This window comes from Macrobrachium rosenbergii, chromosome 22, assembly GCF_040412425.1.
Source record: "Macrobrachium rosenbergii isolate ZJJX-2024 chromosome 22, ASM4041242v1, whole genome shotgun sequence".
In the NCBI taxonomy this organism is placed as follows: Eukaryota; Metazoa; Arthropoda; class Malacostraca; order Decapoda; family Palaemonidae; genus Macrobrachium; species Macrobrachium rosenbergii.
The window spans coordinates 15,213,974-15,241,352 of record NC_089762.1 but is presented as its reverse complement, the minus strand read 5'-3'; the positions used below and the strand labels follow the sequence as shown (position 1 = coordinate 15,241,352).

Below are 27,379 nucleotides of genomic sequence, written 5' to 3'. Positions count from 1 at the left end.
TATATAGTTCAAATCCTGCTCTAACTTTTCAAAACATTTTTCCTAAACTGAAAGAGGAGCAAAAGGTAGTAGTAGTCTCTGGTCTAGTAAAAGAGTAGCAGAGTCAAGAGCCAGAGACTGAGTACAGAAAAACGAAGACGAATGCACTAAAGAATGAGAAAAGGCAGATTAATATGTCACTTCACTATTGCTTCTCAATTTGTCTGCTTCCTTTCTCTCCTTATGCCTAAGAAAAAAAAGCATAAAGTCCTTCAACTAATTCCTACATTCCTCACACCTGTTTCCAAGATCATACTCTACATATCTGAAATTCTTCTTTGCTTCTCATGGAAGACATCTTAAAGAACAAAGGCACAATTAGAATACTGTACTGTGAAAAGAGCATCCAAAATAGTGGACTACCGACAATCATCCATAACCACAGCATAAAGTATTCTGACAAAAGCTAAAACATTTAAAACACACCTGGTGGAGAACAGGTGAACTAAACACTCATCTGGGTCAGCCAAGTAATCTTCTTTCTCTTATTTAAGCGCTGACTCGTCTGCCAGCATGATGATACGCCAATCTTTGACAGTAAGAAAGATTCATCCCAAACAGAAAGCACCTCCTTAAGAAGTGTGTCACCCAGGGCCCTCAGGCACTGACTGGGGCATTGTTACCATATGAGAGGACAATTCTAAAATGACTACTACCTGAATCCACTCCAGTGGAGCAAAATATGGAAGTGGAAGACAGTGATACTGATGATCTTTATTGAGTAGACCCACTGGGTGTGTTAATTTTCTTGACAAAAATTTTAAGAAATAAAAATTAGAAAATAAAAACATTACAAAATAAGAAAATATTTTTTTATAGAACTACAAAGGTTTTATCTCAAGCTTATTTTTTCATATATCTAATGTAGGTTCACTGTCCTGTTAAGTTTATATGCCTTATATACTTGGATATTATGCCTTTTGAAGACCTAATTTTGAAGCTATTTTAAAAGTGGGTTTGCATCATGCAAGAGATATAAAATTAGCATATGTAATATTCACATATTAGTACAGGCAAGCCTGGCTTATAAGCAGCATCAGTTAACAGCATTTCGGTTTTACAGCGACTGGCTATTGACATCGTTAACCAAATTTTCGGCGACCGTAAGTGGTTTATTGATGTTGGCAAGCGGTTTATTGGTGTCGGCAAGCGGTTTATTGGTGCCGTAAGCAGTTTATTGGTGCTTACAATGTCATAAATGCCATTTATTACTAATTACGGGCAATTTTTGGTTATTGGTGCTCGGCTGGGAACAGAACCCCGCCCTTAACCGGGGACTGCCTGTTTATCGTATTATAAAATACAAACATAACGAATACAGTATGAATCTTTCCCATGAATCTTTTAAAAAGTTATGCTTTACTTCACTGTATCCAATAATACTGCATGTGCAGTATTCTCACATTACTACTGTACTATAAAATACAAAAATAGTGATCATGCGCCATTTGCATTGTTTAGGTTTTTGTGTAGTTTCGTCCCATCTGCCATACACGTTAAAACAAGAGTAAAATGTGTTCTTTCATACCATGTAGTTTTGATAAAAATACTTTTCTCTCCAATTTTATTTACTGCCGAGTTTGATAGCATATCAAAGTTTAGGGGAGTTTCATCCATGCTGCCAATGCACGATAATCTATACAGTACTCATTAGCAGCCTGAACATTGTTTGTTTGTTTTCTCAGCTTCAGCTACAACTTGCAGCTTAAATTTAGCAGTATATTTCCTCACCGATATTTTCTCCAAAACGAATAAGGGTATACAGTACACTACTATAATGTAAAAATATATCTGTCCTATTCTACTTAACAACATTTGTAACATAAATGTGGTAATTTATTTACTATAGTACAATGGTTGAAATGTAAGCAAAACAGCTATTGTTATCCAATTTGGTTGTTCACAGCAAAACAGCTGTTTCTTGTTCAGTTGTTTATGGCTGTATGCATTTACGCAACGAGCATTACTAACAGTACATTTATAATTCTCTTTCACTTTTTTAATTTATTAACTACAAGATGGAATAAAGAGGAGGAAAAGAGATTAGTCTATTGTAATTTGGTCTCTCAAAAAGGACCTCACATGATACACGAGATACATGATAAAATTATTTTTTATGGATGAAAATTTGGGGGTCACACGATACGCGGGATTGTGCATTATGGGTATATGTAGACTGAATCTAGAATAAATATATAGTGTAGCAAAACTGTTCCCAGATAACCGTCGATAACCGAAAATCACTGATAATCATGGTAATAAATGGCATTTACGACACTGTAAGCACCAATAAGCTCCTTATTGGTGCCGGTAAACTGCTTGCCGATGCCGATAAACTGTTTACCGATGCTGAAAATCACTTACCGTCGCCGAAAATCTGGTTAACGACGTCGTTAGCCAAATGCCGTAACCCTGAAACACTGTTAACCGATGCCGTCGATAAGCGAGGACTGCCTGAAGTTGGGTTACATTGCTATACAGTACAACCAGAAACAGCCTCCACAACCACCCACTCACTATAGTCTCCAACCTTGCAATAATGACTAAGTGCCAAATTACAGGTACAGTACGTCCCCTGTAATTGCAGGGGTTAGGGACCACAACCACCCGCATTAAGTTGGCATCCCCCTCTAAATAAGCTTATAACTGAAGTTCAAACACCAAACATGCCTTAAACTATCTTCCTAAAACCCTTTACTGTATTACAATTTCAAAGTCATCTTACAACATTACCCTTAAGAAATATAAGGCTTACAGCTAAGTGTGAAAACTACATAATCAGGTTACCCCTATATTCAGACAGAGCCATTTTCTCTTGTACAGTATAGAAGATGTCCCGTTTTCTTTTTTCAGATAGGGAAACATTGGGAATTCTCAATTAGAGTCAAATACTGTACTTAGATATTTAAATGTGCATTAAAAAAATACCAAATTACAAATGCAATCAACAGTGATAAAATATTCTCTTGTGTATGTACATGTTACAATGATTTAATCATTTTCAAATATCAATATTAATGTAAACACAGCAAAATATCAATAAAATGTTATTTCACTTACAGAGTCCATTTATACTGTACGGTATTATGATACTGATCTGTTATCATTCTAATATGTATAAAAAATTGATTGTCCTGGCATTTTGTAATGTTTACTTCTTAAAATCAGTTGACTGAGCCTACTGTACTAGCGAAAGAATCAGGAAAATATTTTTTTAGCTGCTAAAAGAAACAAATATATTAATAAAATTACTACCTTTAATTTTGTACATAAAATTTTATGATACAGTAATTCATATTTCATTGAGAGAGAGAGAGAGAGAGAGAGAGAGAGAGAGAGAGAGAGAGAGAGAGAGAGAGAGAGAGAGAGAGAGAGAGAGAGAGAAAACTGAGGTGTTTACAACTGAAGTCTCAGCACAGTATCTGGAGACGGGACTTGACAGGCACGGTTAAACTAGCTGGGGAGGAGAGTATGTATAATGTTGTGTTGCCTATGCATTAAATTTGGATTTTAAATATTTTTACGGTGATTAGGGATGAAACATCAACGGTGACAAAATATTCTCTTATGTACTGTTATAATAGTGTATGTGTGATAATCTGTCAACTAAACTTGTAATGAAGTACGGTACGGTAAATCAGAGAAAGAAAAAATATGGCAACACATACCTATGTACGTATGTTTACTCTGTAAAAACAATTACAAATGTCGGAACCATAATTTTTTTTATAAATATTAAGATGATAGATCAATATAATAATATAGTATAAATGGATTCTGTACGTGAAATAACATTTTATAGATATTTTACAATTTTTTTATTAAAGGATACGTATACTGAGAGAGAGAGAGAGAGAGAGAGAGAGAGAGAGAGAGAGAGAGAGAGAGAGAGAGAGAGAGAGAGAGAGAGAGAGAGAGAGAGACGGGGGGGGAGATGAACCGAGGTGTTTACTTTGTGATTTTGTGGAATTTTAATTTAACATTTTATTGATATTTTGCTGCGTTTACATTAATATTACTATTTGAAAATTTGCAAATAATTTTTTATCATAAAAAACATATTTAGTCATGAAAATAAAATGAAATTACAGTAATTAGTGAATATTGCTCTATGAAAAAATGTGCAAATCAGTGAATTTTCCGAGATATCCTTGGAGATAAGTTCCACAGAAAAACCGGCGATTAACTGAAGGTGTGATTGCTGATCCACGATCCAGCTGGGACCCACTGTATACCACATTTTTTCTCTTTCTTACTGTACTACTTCTTTAATGTTTTATCTTTTGCTTATTGTAATTTACAGTAATGTGCTGCATTGTAACATATAGTGTATAAAAGCACAAGTTTGTGCAATAATCATTGAGCCAAGGCTATTCTATATCATCTAGTTTGATATAAGTCCACTACAGTCCATGATGTTTGCAAAGTGCTGAGATCATGTCACGTGTGTCAGAGGACATCAACCCATCATTCAGTATACTTGATTGCGTAGGTGTTCAAGAACTAAGTTCCGGAGAAGTAATATGTCTAGAAAATTGAAACTGATTTTTATAAGTACAGTACAGTATACATTACATATCAGCTTAACAGAAACTGGTGATGGAAATTTGGATGTAGAAATAACCCACAGAGTGCAGGCTGGATGGAAAAATTGGAATAAGATGTCAGGTGTCTTGTGTGACCACAGAATCAACATACAGGTTAAAAGAAGAGTGTACAAGACAGTTGTGAGACCAACATTAATATATGGAGCTGAAACATGGCCAATAAAGAGGGCACAAGAGAAGAAATTGGGTGTGGTAACGATGAAAATGTTAGATGGATGTGTGGAGTGACAAAAATGGATAGTATCAAGAATGAAAGAATAAGGGGAACTACTGAAGTTGTACAACTATCCAAGAAGGCCCAGGAACGAAGACTGCAGTGGTATGGCCATGTGATGAGAAGGGATGAGACATAAGTAGGGAGGAGAGTGATAGAGACGGAGGTGCCTGGTGGGAGAGCGAGAGGAAGACTGAAGCGAAGATGAATGGCTGTTGTTAAGAAGATCTGAGAGACAAACAATTGTCAGAGGACAATGTGTTTGACCAAGCCAGGTGGAGGAAAGCTGTCAGAAACATCAACCCCACATAGAAGTGGGAAAAGATGCAGAGAAAGAAGACATAAATTATAAGCTTATATCATTACCTGCAAGGATGGACTGAGGCCACAGGAGGACCAGTCACATTTGGGTGGGTTTCCATTGTAACGGTCTTATTTGCGTGATCCTGGCTGAAATCTTCATACATTTCCTCTACAGAGAGTGGCTGACGATTCTGAAAAAAATAAAATTTACTAAACAATTTTACTTTAAAAACTGCTGTACAATTGTTTATTGTACTTAGCACAGCAAAATTAAACCAAGTTCTGAATTCAAATAATTAACTAACTAGTATAGTAGCCTCCCTGAGTGTGGTCCCCAATTACTGTGGTTCTTCACTTATTTCAGGTCTATAGAGCAAGATGATTCACTTAAAAGAGGGAGGAATAAATGAAAATAATTTCTTGCAAAACAATGGGCCTCCTCTTATCAGTATAGTAACTCAGAAATATTTTATGTAAAATAAAAGTCACTATTAAGCAAATGGCAAAGTTACTGAGATGGGAACAATTACAAACATTTTGCTTTGTGATGTATAAAGAAATTTTCCAACTACTAATTAAAATGGGCATCAAGTTACCATAATATGCCAAGGACACTTTCACAAGAATTTGGTGGTCACTAAGGAAGTCAACTGCATGCATGAACAGCACAGCTGTGTTAATTTATTTAAAATTACAGCTAGTGTCATTTGAATCAGGGAGTCGAAGTATGTAGTAACTGTCTATAACAAAACCAACTTTAAGAATGCTGAAACATACTTGAAGGCAGATAACTTAGATAAGATTTGATAACAATGGTTTCTGAAGAATGCTCTTTATCAATAAATGTCTTGGATTCTTAAGTTTCTTTAACATCCCTACAGCAAAACAAATTATCTGAGAAGTTGCTAAGAATGATAAGAATTGGGATAATAAAGATTATTTATCCAAAAACACAGTTAATTGATTCAGCTCCTTCCTTAGTATTGCCTAACATTCTTTCCAGTGATAGCCAATAATCAATGGTGAAGCACTGGATCTAAAAACAAAGGATTACAATCAAGTCCACAAAGGCCACGATAGTGTTTTGGAACATGGGCTTTGAACTACAGTATTAATACTAGAGGGACCTGTAGAATTTTTTCAGTTACATAAAAAAGAAAAGAAATGCTGACAGTACTTTTTATACAGCTTTGATTTGTATCATTCGTATCCAAACCAAAATACTGTATGCAGGCAGTCCCCGGTTAACGGCGGGCTCGGTTTTATGGGGCTTGTCTAGCGACGAAAATCGGCGATTTTTGGCGCCAAAAATCGCAGATTTCCGCTTATCGGCGCCGATAATTGGGTACTGGCGCCGATACATACCTAACAGCGACACCGATAACTGAAAATTGATGCTTTTCGGTGCCGATAACCCCCGAAAATCGCTGAAAAAGCGCTGAAATCGTCAATTTTCGGTTATCATCACACCCTCAGAAACGGAAGCCCGCCGATGACCGGGGACTGCCTGTACAGGGTCTGTTTACACTATTAGAGCCTCCTGCTTTGATCTCAATGAAAGGGAAACTCCTCGCCTTCAACTGATAATCTCAATAGCGTTGCACATGTTCTCTGGAGCTTTCGAGCCAAACAGAGGGAAGAGAAGTCTTCAATGCAGTCTAATCTACCTTGGGTAGGACACCCAAATTCACTGTGTCCAAACTTTCCTTTGTTTGTTTGGCACTGAATAACAGGGTGTTCTGTATTAATTCTACAACAAATTCAAGTGATACATGGTATTCTATGAGTGCCTTCAATAAAGGAATTGAGACAGTAAACATATGCAAATTGTAGGCTAGTTATTGTTGCTTGAATAAGAAGTTTTCTTTATGATACTGTTTCAGTGTTCATACTTATTGTATTGTGCTGATTTTGTTCCTGAGGGACCATTCTGTCACTGCGTAGTACTGGCTTAGTTGTATGGTTGTGTCTTCACCTTACTCACTAATGCTTCATTGTACAGTCCGACCTCTTAAATCTGGCATTCCGTGGTCCGGCACTTTTTTGAATCAGCCGCCATTAGTTCTTGAGCAGCTATGAGGGCAGCGCCACAGGTCATTTCAGTTTTGGGACTTTTTCAGATTTTGGAACTGAAGCTTGCTCCATAAATACACAAGTGCAGTTTATTTCCAACAAAAACATTCTGTGAAACTAAAAAATACACAACACACAAAAGAACTGTAATTTGCATATATATACTTGTGTATCATGTGATCAATAAAATTTTTTCCAAAAACATGATTTCACCATATATATCATGTACAGTGCAAGTGTTACAGTTGTCGACTTGTAAAAAATTGCAAATTTTCAATGGCGACTTCCATAAATAAAAATACAATAAATCTTTATTCACCCTTCATGCAATAGAGAGGAAAGTGTTATGAAAGTATACCACCAATTTTACGGTTGTAGCTGTGGCTAAAGAAACAAACAGTGTGCAGGCCACAAAACATTTGGAAGAGCCAAAAACAACACCCATTACTGTCAAAATCACACCTATATTTCATTTGATTTATCGCATTTATAAATAAAGTTGCATTTTTAAACCCAGCTCTGGTAATCTATGTAAAAAATTAATCTCCAAAATGTGTTTCATTTAGCAACTACAGTCGACGCCCAGCTACTAGCAGTTCCGGATTCGTGGACTCACCTATTCGCAGATTTCTCTATGGAATATATATACAGCACACATTATTCGCAGAAAATTCGCCTGTATGAGGTATTTTTCATGGGGAAATATTCACAAATTACTGCATTTTCATATTTTTGTGACTAAGTGCACTTTTTTTTATAAAACTATTAAAATATTCAGGTACAGGCAGTCCCAGGTTATCAGTGGGGGTTCTGTTCTGAGGGTGTGATGATAACCAAAAATCACAGATGACCAAAAATCGGTGATTTTCGACGTTTTCTTGGCGATTTTTGGGATTTATCGGCGCCAAAAAGCGTTGACTTTTGGTTATCAGCACCTCTGTTAGGTATGTATCGGCGTCAATACCCAATTATCGGCGCCGATAAGCGGAAATTGGCAATTTTTGGTGACGAAAATTGCCGATTTTTGTCAATAGACAAGCCCCGTGAAACCGGGTCGCCATTAGCCGGGGACTGCCTATATAAGCATTTTTAGTATATTTTTGGTGTTCTGAACTATCAACATAGGCAGTTGTAAGTGTTTTTAGGAGGGGTTTTAAGTATTTGAGGATTTTAGCTATTCACGGTGGGTAGTGGTACGCATCCCCCACGAATGCCAGGGGTCGAATGTAATGGCTATGAAAGTGTCGGTAAGATGCAATAGGCTGATGATTTTATGACTGTAAACATACCAGAATGCAAACTGCACCTGATTGCTATGTTCATAAATTATAATACGATAATGATAAGACAATAATGCACGAAATATACAGTACGTAGAACAACAGTTTTAATAAAATTACCATTATTCTTAATACAACTGTATTATTTGGCTTTTGCAAATGGATATCTGTCAGTGTAACAACCTAACCAGGACCAACAGTTTCTCTCTCTCTCTCTCTCTCTCTCATGTGCAGGTTTGAAAAAACAAAAGCAGCAGAATTTTAGTTTTTTTTATATAAAATTTAATTTTCTTGCAGACATGCTACTGGTGAAAGGGAATAACATTTTGGGCTGTACAAGGGCATTAGCACTCACTCTACAATTGTCTACCACTGCAAGCTGTACCAGTTCATTTGAGAAAATTTGTGCATTTGTTTATAACTCTTGTGAGAGGAGTCATCTGATGTGATCACTGTTACATGTTCATATTGCAAATTTTATTTGCACTTTGGATGTGAATGGGGTTATTCTCTACAATCTCGATTTATCCTCAATAATCTGCTTGGAGTTACATGTTTATAAGTACAGCAGTGTATTTTACACCTTTCAGTCAATTTAAAAAATCACCACCTTTCCTTTTTTATCAAACCATGCACTGCTTACTTTCACTATCAATCTATAGAGATTGATATTCAATTGATAGTTGAATTACTTCAACTCAGACAAGCAACCTCTGCTGATGCCTTTCTTCTTTGAAGATCATAGCATTATGTAATAAATGAGGTTGATTTTTTCATAAAATAAAAACTTCCAGCTACAAATTGACAATATTTAACACCAGAATAAACTTGAGAGATATACCTTATTTCAGATCAGATGATACTCACTGATGCCAAAGGGTGTACTTGGGATGAATGAAGCTCTGTGAGGCAAGCCCAGTGTGCAAGGAGTTAAATGCTATAAGATCATTGGCTAACATGTTTCCATGAGGTTGGAGGTTAATATAAGCCCACTGATTCTAGCTCTGTTTCTTATGATAGTGAACGATAGAAAATAAGAGTTCAAGGTACATTACCTTGATTAGGGGTTGACTGTAAGCAGTAGTTTACAGGGGTATTTTGTTGATGTACCTTTCTGATTTACAGTATCTAGGTGTGTATTTATTTTATGTAAATTACTGAATACTATTTAATACTTTATAGTCCACTGAGTAAACTTTCTTGATCAGCTGTGTGTAACATTACTTGATTATAAAGGACCAATAGTGGGGGTATTGTGAAAATTCTTGACTAGAGACTTACTATGGGGCATTAAAAATGGCTATATTTCCAGTAAAAAATATAAATTTTCATAATAAATCTTATTATCTGGATAGGCTAGTTGGCAATCAAAAGATCAATTGGCTGACCTGGAAGACTGTCTAGTACACCTGTTCCCCACCAGGTGTGTTCCAAATGTTTTAGCTGTTGTCAGAATTCTCCTTGACAGGACACTAAGTTGTGGGGAGGTTGGATGGGGTCTACTTTAACAGTAGGTTAGTATCCACTCAAAGAGCAGTGAAGAGCAGCCTTGCAGAGAAAACTGCTTCAATTCAGCCACAATGAAATAGAAGTGGCATGAGGGATCCCTGTGCCTGGGTCCGAAAGCCCCAAAAAGGACAGTCAACTAAAACTACATACCTTAATGATAAAAAGTTACCTCAATGCTGACTGGCTTGTAGCACGACACACTATTAGCTGAAAGGGTTAGAAGAGCTAATCACAGAGTAGGATATCAGCTTTGCTAGTTGCTGATTGGCTTGTCACTCCGATGTTTTGTGGGGGAGTTTTCCCTCTTTGTTATGATTGATTTTATTTTAATGTTTACTGATACTGTATATTATAACCTAGTTTTCTGAATTAATCTTTATTTACCTTTATGCGGTACTGTCAACTAGTGTATTAAATATTTTTAATGTGCATATGTATTTTTGTTCTCTCTTCCTTTCTCAGCTCTCTCTCTCTCTCTCTCTCTCTCTCTCTCTCTCTCTCTCTCTCTCTCTCTCTCTCTCTCTCTCTCTCTCTCTCTCTCTCACTCTTAGGGGTAACTTTAGTTTTCACATGTAGCTGTGAGCCATATATTTTTAAGGGTAATGTTGTCAGATGACTTTGAAATGATATTACAGTGTCTTAGGAAGATAGTTTAAGGTATATTTGGTATAAGATGATAGTTTAAGGTATACATTTGGTGTTTGAACTATTAAAATAGGCAGTTATAAACATTTTTAGAGGGGGTTTTTGGTGTTTGAACTATTAAAATAGGCAACTATAAGTGTTTTTAGAGGGGGATGTCACGTATACTGTACGCAGATTTTAGCAATTTGTGGGTGGTTGTGATCCCTATTCCCCACGAATCCTGGGGGACTGACTGCACTGTACAGTCTGACCTCTTAAATCCGGTGCTCTATGGTTCCAAAACTCCCATGATCTGGAACGTTTTTTAATCAGCTGCCATTAGTTCTTGAGTGGCTTTGAGGGCGGCACCACACTTCATTTTAGTTTTTGGATTTTTTTGAATTTGGAACTGATGTTTGCTCCGTAAATACACAAGCACAGTTTACTTCCAACGAAAACATTTTGTGAAAATGACAAATTTTAAATCAATTTGTAATTTTCATAACTAACAAACCTTCGGTCTTAATGTAAAGATAGATTCTCTCGTGCTAGCTGGAGTCCGGTTAAAAATAACAAGGAACTGGTGGCAACAGGAGTCAGCCAATAGGGGAGTAGGAGGAAGCTATGTGACCTGCTTTACACCCACTATGCATCATATCAGTTTCCTTCTAGCCCAACAAAAAATGAGGGGTGGCTTGAGGTGGGTTATATACATTAAGACCGAAGGTTTGTTAGTTATGAAAAATACAAATTGATTTAAAATTTGTCATTTGTTCATATACGGAACAAACTTTGGTCTTAACTAAGGATGACTTCAACTACTCGAGGGACGATAAGAAAGTCATAGAACCGACTGGAAGTTCAGACCACCTGGGCTCACTGACCACAGGAGGGGCATAGGAAGGAGTCAAAAGCCTCTGATCTGTTGAGCACAGGTTACTGAACAGCCAGACATCTGGGCTAATAGATAATGAAATACATATCTACATTATGTCATGAAGATGGTAAAGAACTATCGGAGACAACAAAACTTACATTAGCCACTAATTTTATTGCTGTCAATTCCCTTCTCCCTTTGTAAGAGAGAGGAATGGGACTTGCTTCTATAAAGAATTTGTATTGTGTAGGAACAAACATATAAAACTTTATAGAATGGAAGCCTGCTCACCCGTATCTAACCAGTTCCAACATTTGATGGAATTATTCTCTCTACTGCCTGCCAGTAGAGAAGAAACAAAAAAGAGAAGGGAGAAGACCAGTTATCTCATTCACTCCCACTTTCATATCCAACCTCGTAGGTAAGATAGTAAACTGTCCTGCCAGGAGCACTGGATGAACAACACAACTTGTTGAGCAGCTACCACCAGACCCAAGGAAAAAGTGTCCAAGGACCTGTGGGCAACATCCCACAGACAGAAGGATGTGAAGCTGGTTTGGCGAAGCCAGGTACCTGCCGTCAAAATCCTGTGAACCGATAAGTTCTTCTTGAAAGTGATGGTAGAGCCTAGATCCCTATTATGTACTCTTGCATACACTGTATCGGCATCTGAACATGAAGCAGAGGAGTAAGCTTGTCTAATCACTTTACATCACCAAAAGGAGATAGTATTCTTGGACACTTCTTTCTTGTTCTGGTCTGTGCTAACATAAAGTCTTCAGGTATCAGGTCTGAGATGCCAAGTCCTTCTTGAGGTAGCCACACAGCGCCCTGACAGGGCATAAAAGCAATTCATCTGGATCAACTCCAACAAAATCCTGGAGTAAAGGGATAAAGAAAGACTGTAATCTGTCATCATGAATAGAGGAATTTTGAGTCTTAGCTACGTATTCCGGGACAAATTCGAAGGCTACCGAATTCCAACCACTTGTACGTTTAACATTAAAAAAGAGTCCATGTAATTCACCAAACCCCTTTAAAATAGACAAGGCCAATAAGAAAACCGTTAAATTCCTGTCTGTTGAGCCTCACAAGGGTTAATAAGGAGGGCAAGTAAGACTGCTGAGCACCAAGGTCAGGTCCCAGTTTGGAGGTTTGAGATCTCTAGGGGAACAGGACTGCTCAAAACTCTTGAGAAGCATAGAAACTTCCTGTGATGAAGAATGAGCCACGTCTTTTAAATGAAGAACCAGTCCTAGAACAGTTCTGTAACCCATGGTGGCTGAAATTGAGAATAGTTTCTCCCTACGGAAAAAGATGAGAAAGTCCACTACTTGTTGAATAGAAGTTCCGACAGGAAAGAAACCCCACTGATGACATCAATCACAGTAGACTGCCCATTTCCCTTGATACACGGCTGTAGATGATCTTCTGAGGTAACCTGACATCAGCAGTGAGAGAAGACTTTGGTAAGGAAGAGGTTGAACTTCTGAGGTAACCTGACATCAGCAGAGAGAGGAGACTTTGGTAAGGAAGAGGTTGAACAAGAAGGAATTGGAACGCCTACCATCAAGAGAGACAAGAAGCCTTCACAAGATGGCAACATTGGTTTCCTCTTATACTGCTGCTTATTAGCAAAGCTCTTCCACTGCTCAGAAGACCAAAGACAACACACAGAACAAGGTTTACTTATGCTACAAACATTAGATCTGCACCTACTAGAAGTGGGATGTGGGTCTGTAGACAAACAAGACAAGTAACGGGAACAAGGGTTGCTACCATCTCCAGGACAACGTCTCTGATGCCTAGGAGGCTTATCTGAAACACTGGCTTGCATTTCAGGAAATGCAAGAAAAACACAGACAACACAAAATCACACAAAGTACACACAACAAAAAAACAAAGAAAAAACCAGAACGCCGTAGGTGTATGCAGGCATGAAATGCAAAATAACCGGCTTATTGCGAAAGATGGGCACTGAACCATCTTGCTACAGTGCACTGAACCATCTTGCTACAAAGACGGTTAGAGAGAAACTGATACAATGATGCGTCTGGGGGGTTTAAAGCAGGTTGCGTAGGTTCCTCCTACTCCCCTATTGGCTGATGCCTGTTGCCACCAATTCCTTGTGTTATTTTTAACTGGACTCCAGCTAGTGCCAGAGAATTTATTCTTACGTTAAGACCAAGGGTTGTTCCGTATATGAAAAACTAAAAAATGTACAGCACACACAAAAGAACCTTAATTTGAGTATATACTCATGTATCATCCAAACATTAAAATTTTTCCAAAAACATTATTTCATCATATACATCATGTATAGTGCGAGATGTATTTTCAGTAGATTACACTAGGCTAGGCTTTCTATGCCTGTCTCAGTTTTGGTAGTTACCACTGATAATGCATATTATATCTGTTAGCTTTTAACTAATAGGCATAGAAGCAAAAGTTCATTAAGTTAAATGTGAATCTTCATACATAAATCAGGCTTACCAAACTTGTGACTTGTCTAAGAATTCATTACTATTTCTTATAATTAACAGCCACTTACTACTGTGTGCAAGACACTGGCATAAATACTGTAATGATAAGTACTAACATAAACAACCGAATCGAGAAACAGCAGTTTGTCGATGTCAGTTACCATAACTAACACATGTTTATTAAGGGTTGCATTACAGTTGTCGACTTGTTAAAATTTGCTAATTTTCAATGGTGACTTCCATAAATAAATAAAAAATAAGTCTTTATTCATTCTTCACACAATGGAGAGGGAAGTATTACGAAAGATTGCCACTAAATTTACGGTTGTAGCTGTGGCTGAAGAAACAACTATGTGCAGGCAACAAAACATTTTGAAAGAGCAAAAGCAACATCCCATACTGGAGAAATCACAGCTCTATTTCATTTAATTTACTTCATTTATAAATAAAATAAGTTGCCTTTTTAAACCCAGATTTGATCATTTATGAAAAAAACGAATCTCCCAAATACGTTTCATTTAGCAACTAATGGCTGTGATGATGTCAGTAAAACTTAATCAGCTGATTGTTTTAAGAATGTAAACATAACCAGAATGCAAATGGCACCTGCCTGATTGCTATGTTTATAAATCATAATCTCTAATAATGTGGCAATAATGCATGAAATAAAATTGCATACAGTATGTAAAAAGTTTTATTAAAATCATCATTATTCTTAATACAACTGTATGCTCTCTCTCTCTCTCTCTCTCTCTCTCTCTCTCTCTCTCTCTCTCTCTCTCTCTCTCTCTCTCTCTCTCTCTCTCTCTCACAATGTGCTGTGCAGGTTTAACTCTTAAGGGATGGGCTAAATATATATTAAACACACCCCCCGACTGGGCAAACTTTAAGGGTGGCCAATTTAAGGAAAAAAAATCAATGGAAAGAAGATACGCAAATGCACATGGTGTAAGAAAAAAAAAAAATTCTAGAAATTTTTCCCTACCTCCCACAGGAAGTTGAAACTGACTATTTGCAGCCCTGTGTGGGGCCTCTTTTACAAGACACTTGTGAAAATATGCTAATTTCACCAAGTTATACGTGTTTTTTCTAATAATTTATTTAATTTTATTTTGTAAAGTAACAATTACAGCTCACACAATATCATAACAGATACGAATTAAAATCAGTAACAAATTTTGAGTATATTTGTTGTAAAATATTTACAAGATTTACTGAGATGGGGAGATGCAGTAACTTTTTGTGAGGTATACATGTTTTTTCTAATATTTCTTTGCACTTTTCTTTGCAAAATTACAATTATAGCATACTGTTATAAAAGATATGAACTAAAACCAACAGCAATCCCTGGGTATATTTACAGTTTTTAATTTCATTTTAATTCATTCATCTTAGTATTGGATGATCTATTGGGTCCTAGCGCTTGACTTCAGGCCTAGACCTAGTATTTTAATCAAATCCTTCGGGCCAGCCCTATGAGAGCTGAAAGTCAGCTCAGTGGTCTGGTTAAACTACTTTAATAATAATAATAATATGAGCAAACAAACAGAAAGATGTCATGGGACAGAGAAGGGCAATACATTCCCCAATCAAGTCTCAGGGCATACTGATCTCCCTCTGTCCTGTGCTGAGCTACTACAGTTGCCATAAGTCATTATGGACCATTGAAGTGCTATGAACATCTTTCCCGCTAAATTCATCCAAATCTTATGGCACGTAATATTAATACTCATATGAGTTAGCCTGTCCATCACTCAAAACCTGTTACAGATCATCATATGATGATGGCCTTCCATTACGGGCTAAAGAAACAAAAACAGCAGCTTTTTAGTTTTTTGCTGAAAACGTAAGCCAGAAAAGCTTGAAGTGCCAGAACAACTGAAATGTGCCAGGAGATCAGAATTCAACAGTGTGCTTAAAGTGTGGTTGAGCTTCAACATAGCAAAGATGTAAATATTTCAGGGGAGACACTTACGGAGCAGGCCAGAATTTTTATAAGGAACTATACCTAATGAATGGCTGATTATTCATAAGTTTTGTTGTACTTTTGATAACACAGCAATATGTACAATATGAGCAGGCAAGACTTTGTTTATATAGGGTTTTTTTTGGGGGGTGATTTCTGTCATCTGGGGTTTTCTGTGGTCCAGCAGTGGCCTGGTCCCAAGGGTGCTGGTTTTAATATGAATGACTGTATCACAAACAAAAACACAAAACCAAACAAACTCCAGGAAGTTCACAATGTCATCCAGTGAGTGTGTGCATATGTACCTACGTGTCGGCATATTTTTTGCTTTGCTTGATTTACTGTACCGTATTTCATTACAAGTTTAGTTGATTCTAAGTATGATTATCACAGATATACTCTATAATAACATTATACATGAGAATATTTTATCACTGTTGATATCGCCTCTCTCTCTCTCTCTCTCTCTCTCTCTCTCTCTCTCTCTCTCTCTCTCTCTCTCTCTCTCTCTGTACCCTACACACACAAATGAGTTTATCTTTTGGCTTGAAAAAAGAAAAAATGAGAAAATACAGTACAAATATAAACAAGAATATTGTAGCATAAAATACTGTATAAACAAAAAAGTAACGGATGTGTGTGTGTGCTACTGTGCTTAGACTTTGATGTAAATATACATCAGTTGTGTGTGTCTCTCTCTCTCTCTCTCTCTCTCTCTCTCTCTCTCTCTCTCTCTCTCTCTTGTAGCCTATGACACAAACTGAGTTTATCTTTTGGTTTGAAAAAATAAAAATGAGAAAATACAGTAAAAATATAAACAAGAATACTGTAGCATAAAACATAAATAAAAAAATAAAGGCGTGTGTCTGTTACTGTACTTACGCTTCAATGTAAACATACCTCAGTTATTGTTTCTCTCTCTCTCTCTCTCTCTCTCTCTCTCTCTCTCTCTCTCTCTCTCTCTCTCTCTCTCTCTCTCTCTCTCTCTCTCTCTCAGTACTGTACATATCCTTTAATAAAATGTGAATTACTGTATCATTAACATAAAAACACAAAACCAAACAAGCTCTATCAAGTCAGGTCTACCTAGTCCTCTTCACCCAAACAGCTATAGAAACCACTCTCCAGCTCCAACCGTGTTCCAAAACAACCCTTCTCTGAGCCTTCCTCTACACAGCCTTATGGCCCCTGCTTTTCACTCTTAACTGATAGATTATCTAAGAAACTCTCTATTATCCTGTATCAATATATTCTCCCTTATTGTCTTAGAAAGTTGGGCTCAGATGGTCACTACAAGGAAAAAACAAAACAATTGCTATCTCCAGTGAAGGAGAAACCTTTGATGATGGATAGGAGTTTAAATGTTCTCATCTCTTCAACACTAAGTTAGCATAAGCATGAGAATATTTGCCTGAAGCATCTGAAATGACCTTGACCATGGAAGTTAAAAACTCTAATGACTCTTCCCACGCTAAATTCCAGCTGGCATCACAAACTCTCTAAGTTGGCACAACAAATTCTCTAAGGTGGCACAGAGAAGAGGTGATCATAAACTTCAACAATCTAAAGAGAGACCTAGAAAAAACTCTATCTCAGCATGTCCAAAGCACTTTGTCAGTCCCAAGAGGGCATCTCTTCAAAGAAACAAGACAGGCAAAGAAAAACAAATATTCTACCAAAGACAGTTTAAGCATCAGAAAAATGCCTGTATCATAAGAGGGAGCTCTCCATGACTTCAAAAAACCAGGAAAACAAGAGCTGGAAGACTTAAAAGAAGTTTTGTTCATCAGAATATAAAAAATCTTACAAAACGCACTCTAACTGAAGGAGAAAGCATGGGTTTCTTCAAATACTTGATGGGCACCAAAATACTCTAAGATAACAGAGACCTATTCTCTAAAGGGCCTCTTTCTGCAATTAAATGAGGATAAAGCAAAGTGATATGCTCCTACAAATGGCAAAATGCTGAAAGAGACTCTTCCAATTCAACCTCCTCTTCTGCCAGAGGAGGAGTTGGGGCAACAGCAGCCAACTCCTTGTAACAAATCTCCAACTTGATGAGAAGAAAGGGGAGACTGAGGGAAACACAGTCTGAAGCAGCTCACCTGAATCGACACAAGTCGACTAAACAAAGGAAGAGGAGCAAAAGCGACACCTGACAATCCTGTCTTGTTCAAGAGCAACTCCTCAAACTTAGAAGCATTCCCAGATGACACATCCTCAGAGAGAAAAGCAGCTGGAAGAGCATATAGCCTGGAAACAACAGAAGATTCTATAACCTTGATAGGTCTAGAAAGAGAAACATTAACAGAGGTAGGTGGAGGAGACTCACCAATAGCTGAAGAAACAGCATGTAAAGAACAAATAGGTTCATTTCGAGAAAGGGGAATGGCATACAAGGATTTACCGTGAGAGAGAGATGTAGAACAGATTGGTTTGACAATCAATTCCATCAACAAAGCATCAGAATTAGTACACCTCCCTAAAGACATAGCATTATTAAAAACACTGTCACTACCTATACCAATAGTCCTATCAGTGCTAACAGTGTCATTACTAGATGTACATGATGGTGTTTTAAACATGACTCACCGTGTGAAAAATGAGGGGCAGGTGATGGAAGGCTCAGAAACACACTGCCCAGAGAACTGACCTGATTTCTTGGCAGCAGACTTCTAACTGTTGCAGGGCAGTCCTTAGCTTGGGCTACAGATGGGAGGGCACCTACGCCATAATGATTACGGGGAACACAAAAATGATTACACACGATGATGGGACCCAGAATGGTTCCCTAACATAAATTCACTCAAACCTTTTCTAACCTCTCTCCATGCTTTTCCTGAACTGAAAGGGGAGTGGAACTAAAGAGAAAATAGCGAGTCGGTAGAGTTGTGGGCTAGCACTCGCTAGGCCCGAGTTCGAGTCTCCAGCCAGCTAATGAAGAATTAGAGGAATTTATTTCTGGTGACAGAAATTCATTTCTTGCTTTAATGTGGTTCATATTCCACAATAAGCTGTAGGTCCCATTGCTAAGTAACCAATTGGTTCTTAGCCACGTAAAAACAAGTCTAATCCTTCAGGGCAGCCCTAGGAGAGCTGTTAATCAGCTCAGTGGTCTGGTAAAACTAAGGTATACTTAACTTTTAAAGAGGAAACCTCATTACTGTATTATAACTTTTAAAGAGGAAATCTCATTACTGTACTAGCTAAAGCATTAGCAAAGGAAAAGCCACAGACTGTGTTGGGATAACTACATATGAAGGACCTGGAAAAGGTAGGGAAATGACAGGTTTATGACCTGACCTAACTATCTGCTTTCGCAATCTATCTGCTTCCCTTCTCTTCCTGTATCTAACAAACTTAAGCATAAAGTCCTCAGCCAATCTCTACATTCCTTCCATCTATTCTCAAGATCGCCTCAAAATTAAACATCCTGCTAACACAGCAATCACTCCTACAGAACCTGCTATTCTTAGCCTTACTTCCAGTGGAAGAGATCCTAGGAAAAATAAATTTACAGTGCTGTGAAAGAAGCAAACTGCCAAAACCACGATATACCAGTAAGCAACTATACACAATGGCGAATAGGAGAATTCTGACAAGAGCTAAAACAATCATCTGGGTCAGCTAAGAAATCTTCATTTTTTGTTTGAATACTGACTCGCCTATTGGCAAAGAGATGTAGGTTATCTTTAACAGTAGGTATGATTCATCCCAAATAATATGCTTCCTGGACTGTTCAGTTTACTTTGCTTTGTAGAATCAATAGCAGCAACAATGATACAATATATTATAGTTGCTGCTATTGATTCTACAAAGCAAAGTAAACTGAACAGTTAAGGCTAAGGTTTGGGGCACAACAGCAAAGGCTAAGGCTTGGAAATAGCCAAATTATGCCATTTTCAAAGTTGCACACCCATTCCCTTGGCTCAATCAGAGTATCTTCCAGCATTTACCAAGTCTAACCTTCACTGCTAGTGTTTTGCCTGACTCTAGAATTTTTGTCCAATATGATTGTACTGCACTACCATAACTACATGTATGTAGGAGCAAATCCTCTTTGAAATAGGGGCAGTAAACTCTAGCAATATGTTGGTAGCTTTATGTTTGGGGTGCAAGGGGGAAGACTATCTTTACCATTATTACCTGTATTTATGGAAAGCATACTTAAAAACATGCTTAATGCTAGGTTACCTAAACATGTTTAGGGGTGAAATATAAGTTCCCTTTGTTTCAGGGCAGGAACCTCACAACACTATATCTCTATTAGCCTGTATAAATGGGTAGTTGGGTTATTTAATTCTGGCAAGCCCCAGAAATAGTAGTAATCCACTGGATACTTAGTGCTATGGCTTCAGATATTTTCTATTTTAGATGACATGACAGTTTTATAACAATTACCCGTTCTGTTATAAAGAAAACTTGAAAACAATATCAATACTAATAATTTTATAGGACTTTTGTTCTTTTTAAAGTACATAATTACTATATTTGAAAATCGCTTAATCATATCTAACCCCTACACCTTGAAAACTTTTCTGCTCAACTGTCATCATAAAATGTTTACACTTACCTCATCGTAACCAGTAAGCCACAAACGTGGAGTCTGATAATACTTATCATAAGTAATATGAAGATCATATGTACGAGTCTGAAGAATCTCTCCACCCTGGCCTATACTTCCACCACCAGGACTAGAGGCTGCTGCTGGGATGATTCTAGAAGACTGCACAGCACTCTTATATTTTTGTGTTACCAGTGACATGAAATAAAATAAATGATGTTACCTCATAAATTTAAACTTTCATGTTATTTTAAAGTTAAGGAAGCATATTTAAAACCCTATAGGAAATACCACAACAGAAATATGATAATTTAAGCTTGAATTTTCATACTCAATTTTGGTTGTGAACAAGAATACAAGCTGTCAAAAGAGCAAGTCACACAAGCTTTTACAAGTAGCCTTGTCATTAAAGATAATATTCATTTATTCCATGACTTCATGTTCATAAGGGACAATATATAACTCTTGAACATAAGATACCAGCATTGACATCGTAGTGACATCCAAGAGCAGGTGCTACTTTCCAGCTCATATGGGAATTAAGCCTACTTAGCACTATGTACTCTGAAATATCCTTACTTCCCAAGCATCTTCAGGAATTGACCTGTGACAATCAATTAACCCTAAAACGCCTACTGGACGTATCATACGTCGACTAAAATTGTCTGTTGGGTGCCAAGTGGACGTACCGTACGTCGACTACAAAAAATTTCAACATTCGGTCAACTTTGACTCGACCGAAATGGTCGAAAAATGCAATTGTAAGCTAAAACTCTTACATTCTAGTAATATTCAATCATTTACCTTCATTTGCAACAGATTGGAAGTCTCTGGCACAATATTTCGATTTATGGTGAATTTTTGAAAAAAACTTTTTCCTTACACCCGCGCGGTAACTCGGCCGAAAATTTCAGAAATTCTTTCGTCATTTTGTCGTAAGTTTTGCACTGTTTTATATTAGCCGTTACATAAAGTTTCATATATGAAAATGTGTGCAATTTCATGTAAAATACAGCAAAATACAACCCATCGTTGTAGCTTTTATCAGTTTGGAAATATTTTCATATAAACCAAGATAACTGCCAAAATTTCAACCTTGGTCAACTTTGACTCGACCAAATGGTAAAAAACGCAAATTATAAGCTAAAACTCTTACATTCTAGTAATATTCAATCATTTACCTTCATTTTGAAACAAATTGGAAGTTTCTAGCACAATATTTTGATTTATGGTGAATTTTTGAAAAAACTTTTTCTTACGTCCGCACCAGAAATTCTTTAAATCACGTTGTCGTAATGTTTGCACCGTTTTATATTAGTCGTTACATAAAGTTTTATATATGAAAATGTGCGCAATTTCATGTAGAATACAACTGAAAATAACTCATGGTTGTTATTTTTATCAGTTTTGAAATATTTTCATATAAATCACGATAACTGCCAAAATTTCAACCTTCGGTCAACTTTAACTCGACCAAAATGGTAAAAAAACGCAATTATAAGCTAAAACTCTTACATTCTAGTAATATTCAATCATGTACCTTCATTTTACAACAAACTGGAAGTCTCTAGCACAATATTTCGATTTATGGTGAATTTCTGAAAAAAAAAAACTTTTTCCTTACGTCTGCGAGCGGTAACTCTGCCGAACATCTCAGAAATTCTTTCGTCACGTTGTCGTAATGTTTGCATCGTTTTACATTGTCATTACATAAACTTATATATATAATATGTGCGCAATTTCATGTAGAATACAACAGAAAATAGATCATGGTTGTAGCTTTTATCAGTTTTGAAATATTTTCACATAAATCACGATAACTGCCAAAATTTCAACCTTCGGTCAACTTTAACTCGACTGAAATGGTCGAAAAACACAATTGTAAGCTAAAATCTTACATTCTAGTAATATTCAATCATTTACCTTCATTTTGCAATAAATTGGAAGTCTCTAGCACAATATTTCGATTTATGGTGATTTTTTTAAAAACACATTTTCCTTACGTCTGCACGGTAACTCGTCCGAACATCTCAGAAATTCTTTCGTCACGTTGTCGTAATGTTTGCACCGGTTTATATTAGTCGTTACATAAAGTTTTATATATGAAAATGTGCGCAATTTCATGTACAATACAACAGAAAATAACTCATGGTTGTAGCTTTTATCAGTTTTGAAATATTTTCATATAAATCACGATAAATAGAAAAAATTTGACTTTCGGTCAACTTTAACTCGACCGAAATGGTCGAAAACTGCAATTGTAAGCTAAAACACTTACAGTCTAGTAATATTCAATCAAAATTAGCTTCATTTTCAACAAACGGGAAGTCTCTAGCACAATATTTCGATTTATGGTGAATTTTTAAAAAAAAAATTTTTTTACGTCCGAGCGTTATGAATTCATGCATCATTTTGTGATAATATTTTCTCTGCGTTGCTTTGATCATTTTACAATTTGTTATATACCAAAATCATCGCAATTTAGTGTACAATACAAAGAAAAAAAAAAAACCCGTTAGCTTTAACCGTTTTGCTCACAGCGCGATTTGTATAAAATTATATATGAAAATTTTTTTTTGTGCTGTCATATATTTCAATATTTATATATGATAATATTTTTTTCATTTCTGATGGTTGCATACTAAACTTCAGGCAATGACAAAAAAAAGAAGCCAAAAATGAACTCTTAATCTTAAAAACTAAGCGTGCTGTGATTTTTTGAAAAAAACTTTTTTTCCGTTTCGGCACTAACTCCCAACTCCCGAACGCCGCCGGCATACAGGAGACATTTTTGTAAATAGAGGCTCGGCGTTTAAGGTTAATGGCATTGCTCAAGTCACATTTTAGTTGTGGACAACTCCATCTTGCACAACCTTTGTGATTCCAAGTACAGTACTGTATACTAACTCCTCTGTATATATGTTGAAATTTTGGTTACCCTTGAAAACACCTTCAACCTTGTTCATGGTGTTATAAAAAAACACTCTAGAGGAAATCTGGTAGCACAAGCTGAATAACATTCATAATGATCTATACATGTGTAGTATAAAAGGAAAATAATACTCACCAAGATTTTTCTAGCTAAGCCTAGGGTGTCCTGAACATTGGACATTGGGTACAAGTTTCCATTTCCTTACCCAAAATTCTAAAAACCAAAAAGTTCTAACAACTATATTTTTTTTGTAGAGGGTAATATCCATTTGCAAAAGTCAAATAGCATACGTATATTTAAAAAGATGATAATTTCAATAAAACTGTTGTATTTTTTTGCTATAACCAGTTAAAGTATGTTTTATTATCATATTATTGTATAATAAAACATGAAAAATGCAATCACTCACCGCTTGCATTCTGGTTATGAATACATTCTCAAAATAAAATATGAAAGATGCAATCACTCACCATTTGCATTTTGGTTATAGAAACATTCTCAAAAGCATCAGCTGATTAAGTTTGGGCTGTGAAATTTACCTGGTCATTTGATAGGGTAGATGAGGTGTCTCCTAACCAAAACTGGTGCTTTGATCCTAACTAAGAACTGTGTATCTTTGATCCTAATCAAGATTGGTGTGTCTTTGATCCTAACCAAGACTGGTGTGTCTATGACAGATGACACTACAGTAGATATATGCTCATGATAGACAACATTCCATTGGCAATGCTGAGGTGCCGACCCTGATGAATAAAAATGATGATTTTTGCTTCAGGTACTGGCATCCAATCCAAGTATATGGTTTGGTAATAGGAATCTCCAACTGTCCTAGTTGATGAGAAGATGCCACTGATCAAGTAGCTATTGGTGCCATTACAGCTCTATTACTTTTACCCTCATTATCAATAGTTTATTAAATGACTTTCCAGGTCTTCTGTTCTTCCGGTGCATCAAAGATGTCAATTCTAATACAGTATTTGGGTTACCTGGCTTAAAAACAGTAGCCAAACTTAGATGACCTTCCCTACCAATACAAACTGGAGGTATTCCTGGAGGCTGGATGAGCAAGGCCATAAACAACTTTAAGGTCTTAAGAGATTCAGAAATTCCTGACTGAAGAGACATTCCACTGATTTCAACTAAAGGATAAATTAGGGCAACAAGACAAAGGCAACAGATGGGCTATGGTAACCAAAAGGGCACTAAATGATCCCTTGCTACTGCAACATCAACCTCGTATCCCTACTGTGGGATTACACCTCTCAATATAGTCACTGAAAGCTGCAGAGTCCACTGGTCACCATATGAGAGCTAGGATGTCCTTCTTGTCCACCAACTATTCTTATGAACAGGGGAAATGAGAAAAGTCATCCAGTTTTCCCGACAAAGAAGAATTCATAGTATTGTAACCAAGGGAGATTTGTTTATGGACATATATAGATACTTTCATCCTGAGGGGTCATGTGCAGGACCATGTTAAACATATGAGACTGGGAGCAAAATGGTATCACTGCCTATGCTGCTTAGGCAGACACGTAGGCTCCTGAATGATTATATATGTAGATGTAAGAATTATTAGAAAACAGCCTCTTGTTTAATTTCTAGTCTTTTAAATTTCTAAAAACTCAACCAATAAATCTGGATGGACAACACAATTATGTTAGATGTAAGGAAAAGTCTTTTGAGAGCCACATTATGGGCTATTCATTCACTGCAACTCAAATTATCACTAGTTAAAGAAAAAATTCTTAATATATTTTGTTTTTAAAAACCAAATTTATAGCTTTCAAAAAAACCTTAATTTTTCAGGAAAACCAAATTAAATTGATTAAATCAGAAACTTACAGGATCATCCTCTTCTAACATTCCAGACTTTTCAAAAGCTTCCATATCTGCTGCCTCCTCATCGTCATCATCATCGTCTTCATCAGTTCCATCGGCATTATTAGCACAAGAAGTTTTCTGTGAATATATGACACAAATCAATAAATGAGATCCCTCCAGCCAAAATATCAACTAATACTTAATCTTTTTAACAGTTCACACTTATCAGCAAAGTACATGGTCTATGTAAAAAAAAGAAAAAAAATTGCACCATAGGGATTAAAGTCCATTATTCTTGCGTCAATACATATATAATCAATTGTAAACAGAGTCAAAAAATGGTGAAACTGGAGGTACCAATAAAAAATTATCAATTAAAAATGAATCAAAAGATAAATCATAACACTAAACTTACCATTCAGCTTTGTATAAATATGGAGCAAATAAATACCATAAGGCTAAGAGAAATTACAATAATTTCTAAGACAGGAAACTTTAAGGAACTACTCAGTCTCATAAGAACTGGAATCTTCTATCTTTGAGTAGGGCTTATTTTCCATTCCACCACTACTAAAAGATGATAGTAAATTGGTAACTGGCCCTATGGATAATGCTGAACTGCTTCATCAAGCTTTTGAAGCTAGCAATCAGCTGAGGATGTCCTTCTCCCTGATACTTGTCATCTTGAACCTATTCTTTCAAAGTTTGCATTCTGCTCTAGTGGTGTTAAGAAAATTCTTGATAAACTTGACAGCTGGGGTGGAAAAGATCCTGATGGTTTCTTCCCTTTGTTTTTTAAAAAGGTTTCTGGTGTGTTGTCTCCCAAGATTAGTAGATTCTAAGGCGACCCCAGGGGATAGGGACCACAACCTCCCATGAACAGCTAAAATCTGTGAATCCTTGACACCCCCCTCTAAAAATACTTATAACTATTTTAATAGCTCAAACACCAAAGACCCACTCTAAAAAGGCTTATAACTGCCTCTTTTAATAGTTCAAACACCAAATATATACCTTAAATTATTATCCTAAAACACTTTAATATAATTTCAAAGTCATCTTACAACATTACACTTAAAAATATATATGGCTTACAGCTACGTGTGAAAACTATAGTTCAGTTCCCCCTATGTATTCAGGCACACACATTTTCTTTCATACAGCTACTATTTAAGCTATTCCATGTTCTTTTACAGGGGAAACATTGGTATGAACATAATTCATGAGAGAGAGAGAGAGAGAGAGAGAGAGAGAGAGAGAGAGAGAGAGAGAGAGAGAGAGAGAGAGAGAGAGAGAGAGAGAGAGAGAGAGAGAGAGAGAGAGAAATACATATGCACATTAAAAATATTTAATAATAAGATTACGTACATCATACGGGTAATCACCGGTGATGAATGTTGACTACAGATGATGATGATGATGAATTAGCTGTGCAGTCTGATGAATGATGAAGATATAACTAAACAGCAAAGCAGAGAGCTACATCTCCTCTGAGGGCGCCTCTTCCCCTTCTTCAGGAGGCACTTCGTCAGGGTTTCAGGAGGCACCAAATTGTTGAGGTAATTGAACATGTCCACGAAGGTGTTACGATGGGGTTGCATGAGCTCAATAGGGTCATTGGAAAAATTGGTGGCTCTTTCCTCAAAATCATCCCATGCATCTACCATCATCTGCAGCTGCCTGGCTTTCTTAAGAATTTTGTACAGACCATGAAATTCTTCAAAATCCTGGTTCGTCGGTGGGATAGAGCATACATGAAATAAGGCGGCGTGTTCTTTTCCACCAAGGGCCTTCCCAAGCATTCTGCCCTCTTCACATTCCTTTTCGATGAAGGTGACAGTACTTATGTCACACCATAACAGGCTGCTATTTCTTTGTGACTTTTCTCCTCTCTTAACATAACAATCATGTCTACCCTCTCCTCACTGGTCATTAACTGTATCTTCCTCTGGCACCTAGGCTCTTGTCCAGATGCCATAGAAGAAGCAGGGCATTTAGGAGGTATCTTAGGGCATGTTTAAAAAACATGCGCAACAGAGGGATACACAGTAAAGTGAGAAGCTGGGCAGACATGCTGGGTCATT

At 36.8% G+C, this 27,379-nt stretch overlaps 1 protein-coding gene across 4 annotated transcripts in view; it reads right to left on the bottom strand.

Annotated features, from left to right (window-relative positions):
- Atg3 (Autophagy-related protein 3) overlaps positions 1-27,379 on the bottom strand; it is a 136,748-nt gene that overhangs the window by 37,087 nt on the left and 72,282 nt on the right. For all 4 annotated transcript variants that reach the window (XM_067124266.1, XM_067124269.1, XM_067124267.1 and 1 more), the window contains 3 exons: positions 25,317-25,433; positions 20,549-20,713; positions 5,227-5,354 (listed from right to left, as the gene is read on the bottom strand). In XM_067124266.1, the coding sequence (XP_066980367.1) occupies positions 5,227-5,354; positions 20,549-20,713; positions 25,317-25,433 (410 nt within the window). The remainder of the gene's footprint in view (positions 1-5,226; positions 5,355-20,548; positions 20,714-25,316; positions 25,434-27,379) is intronic.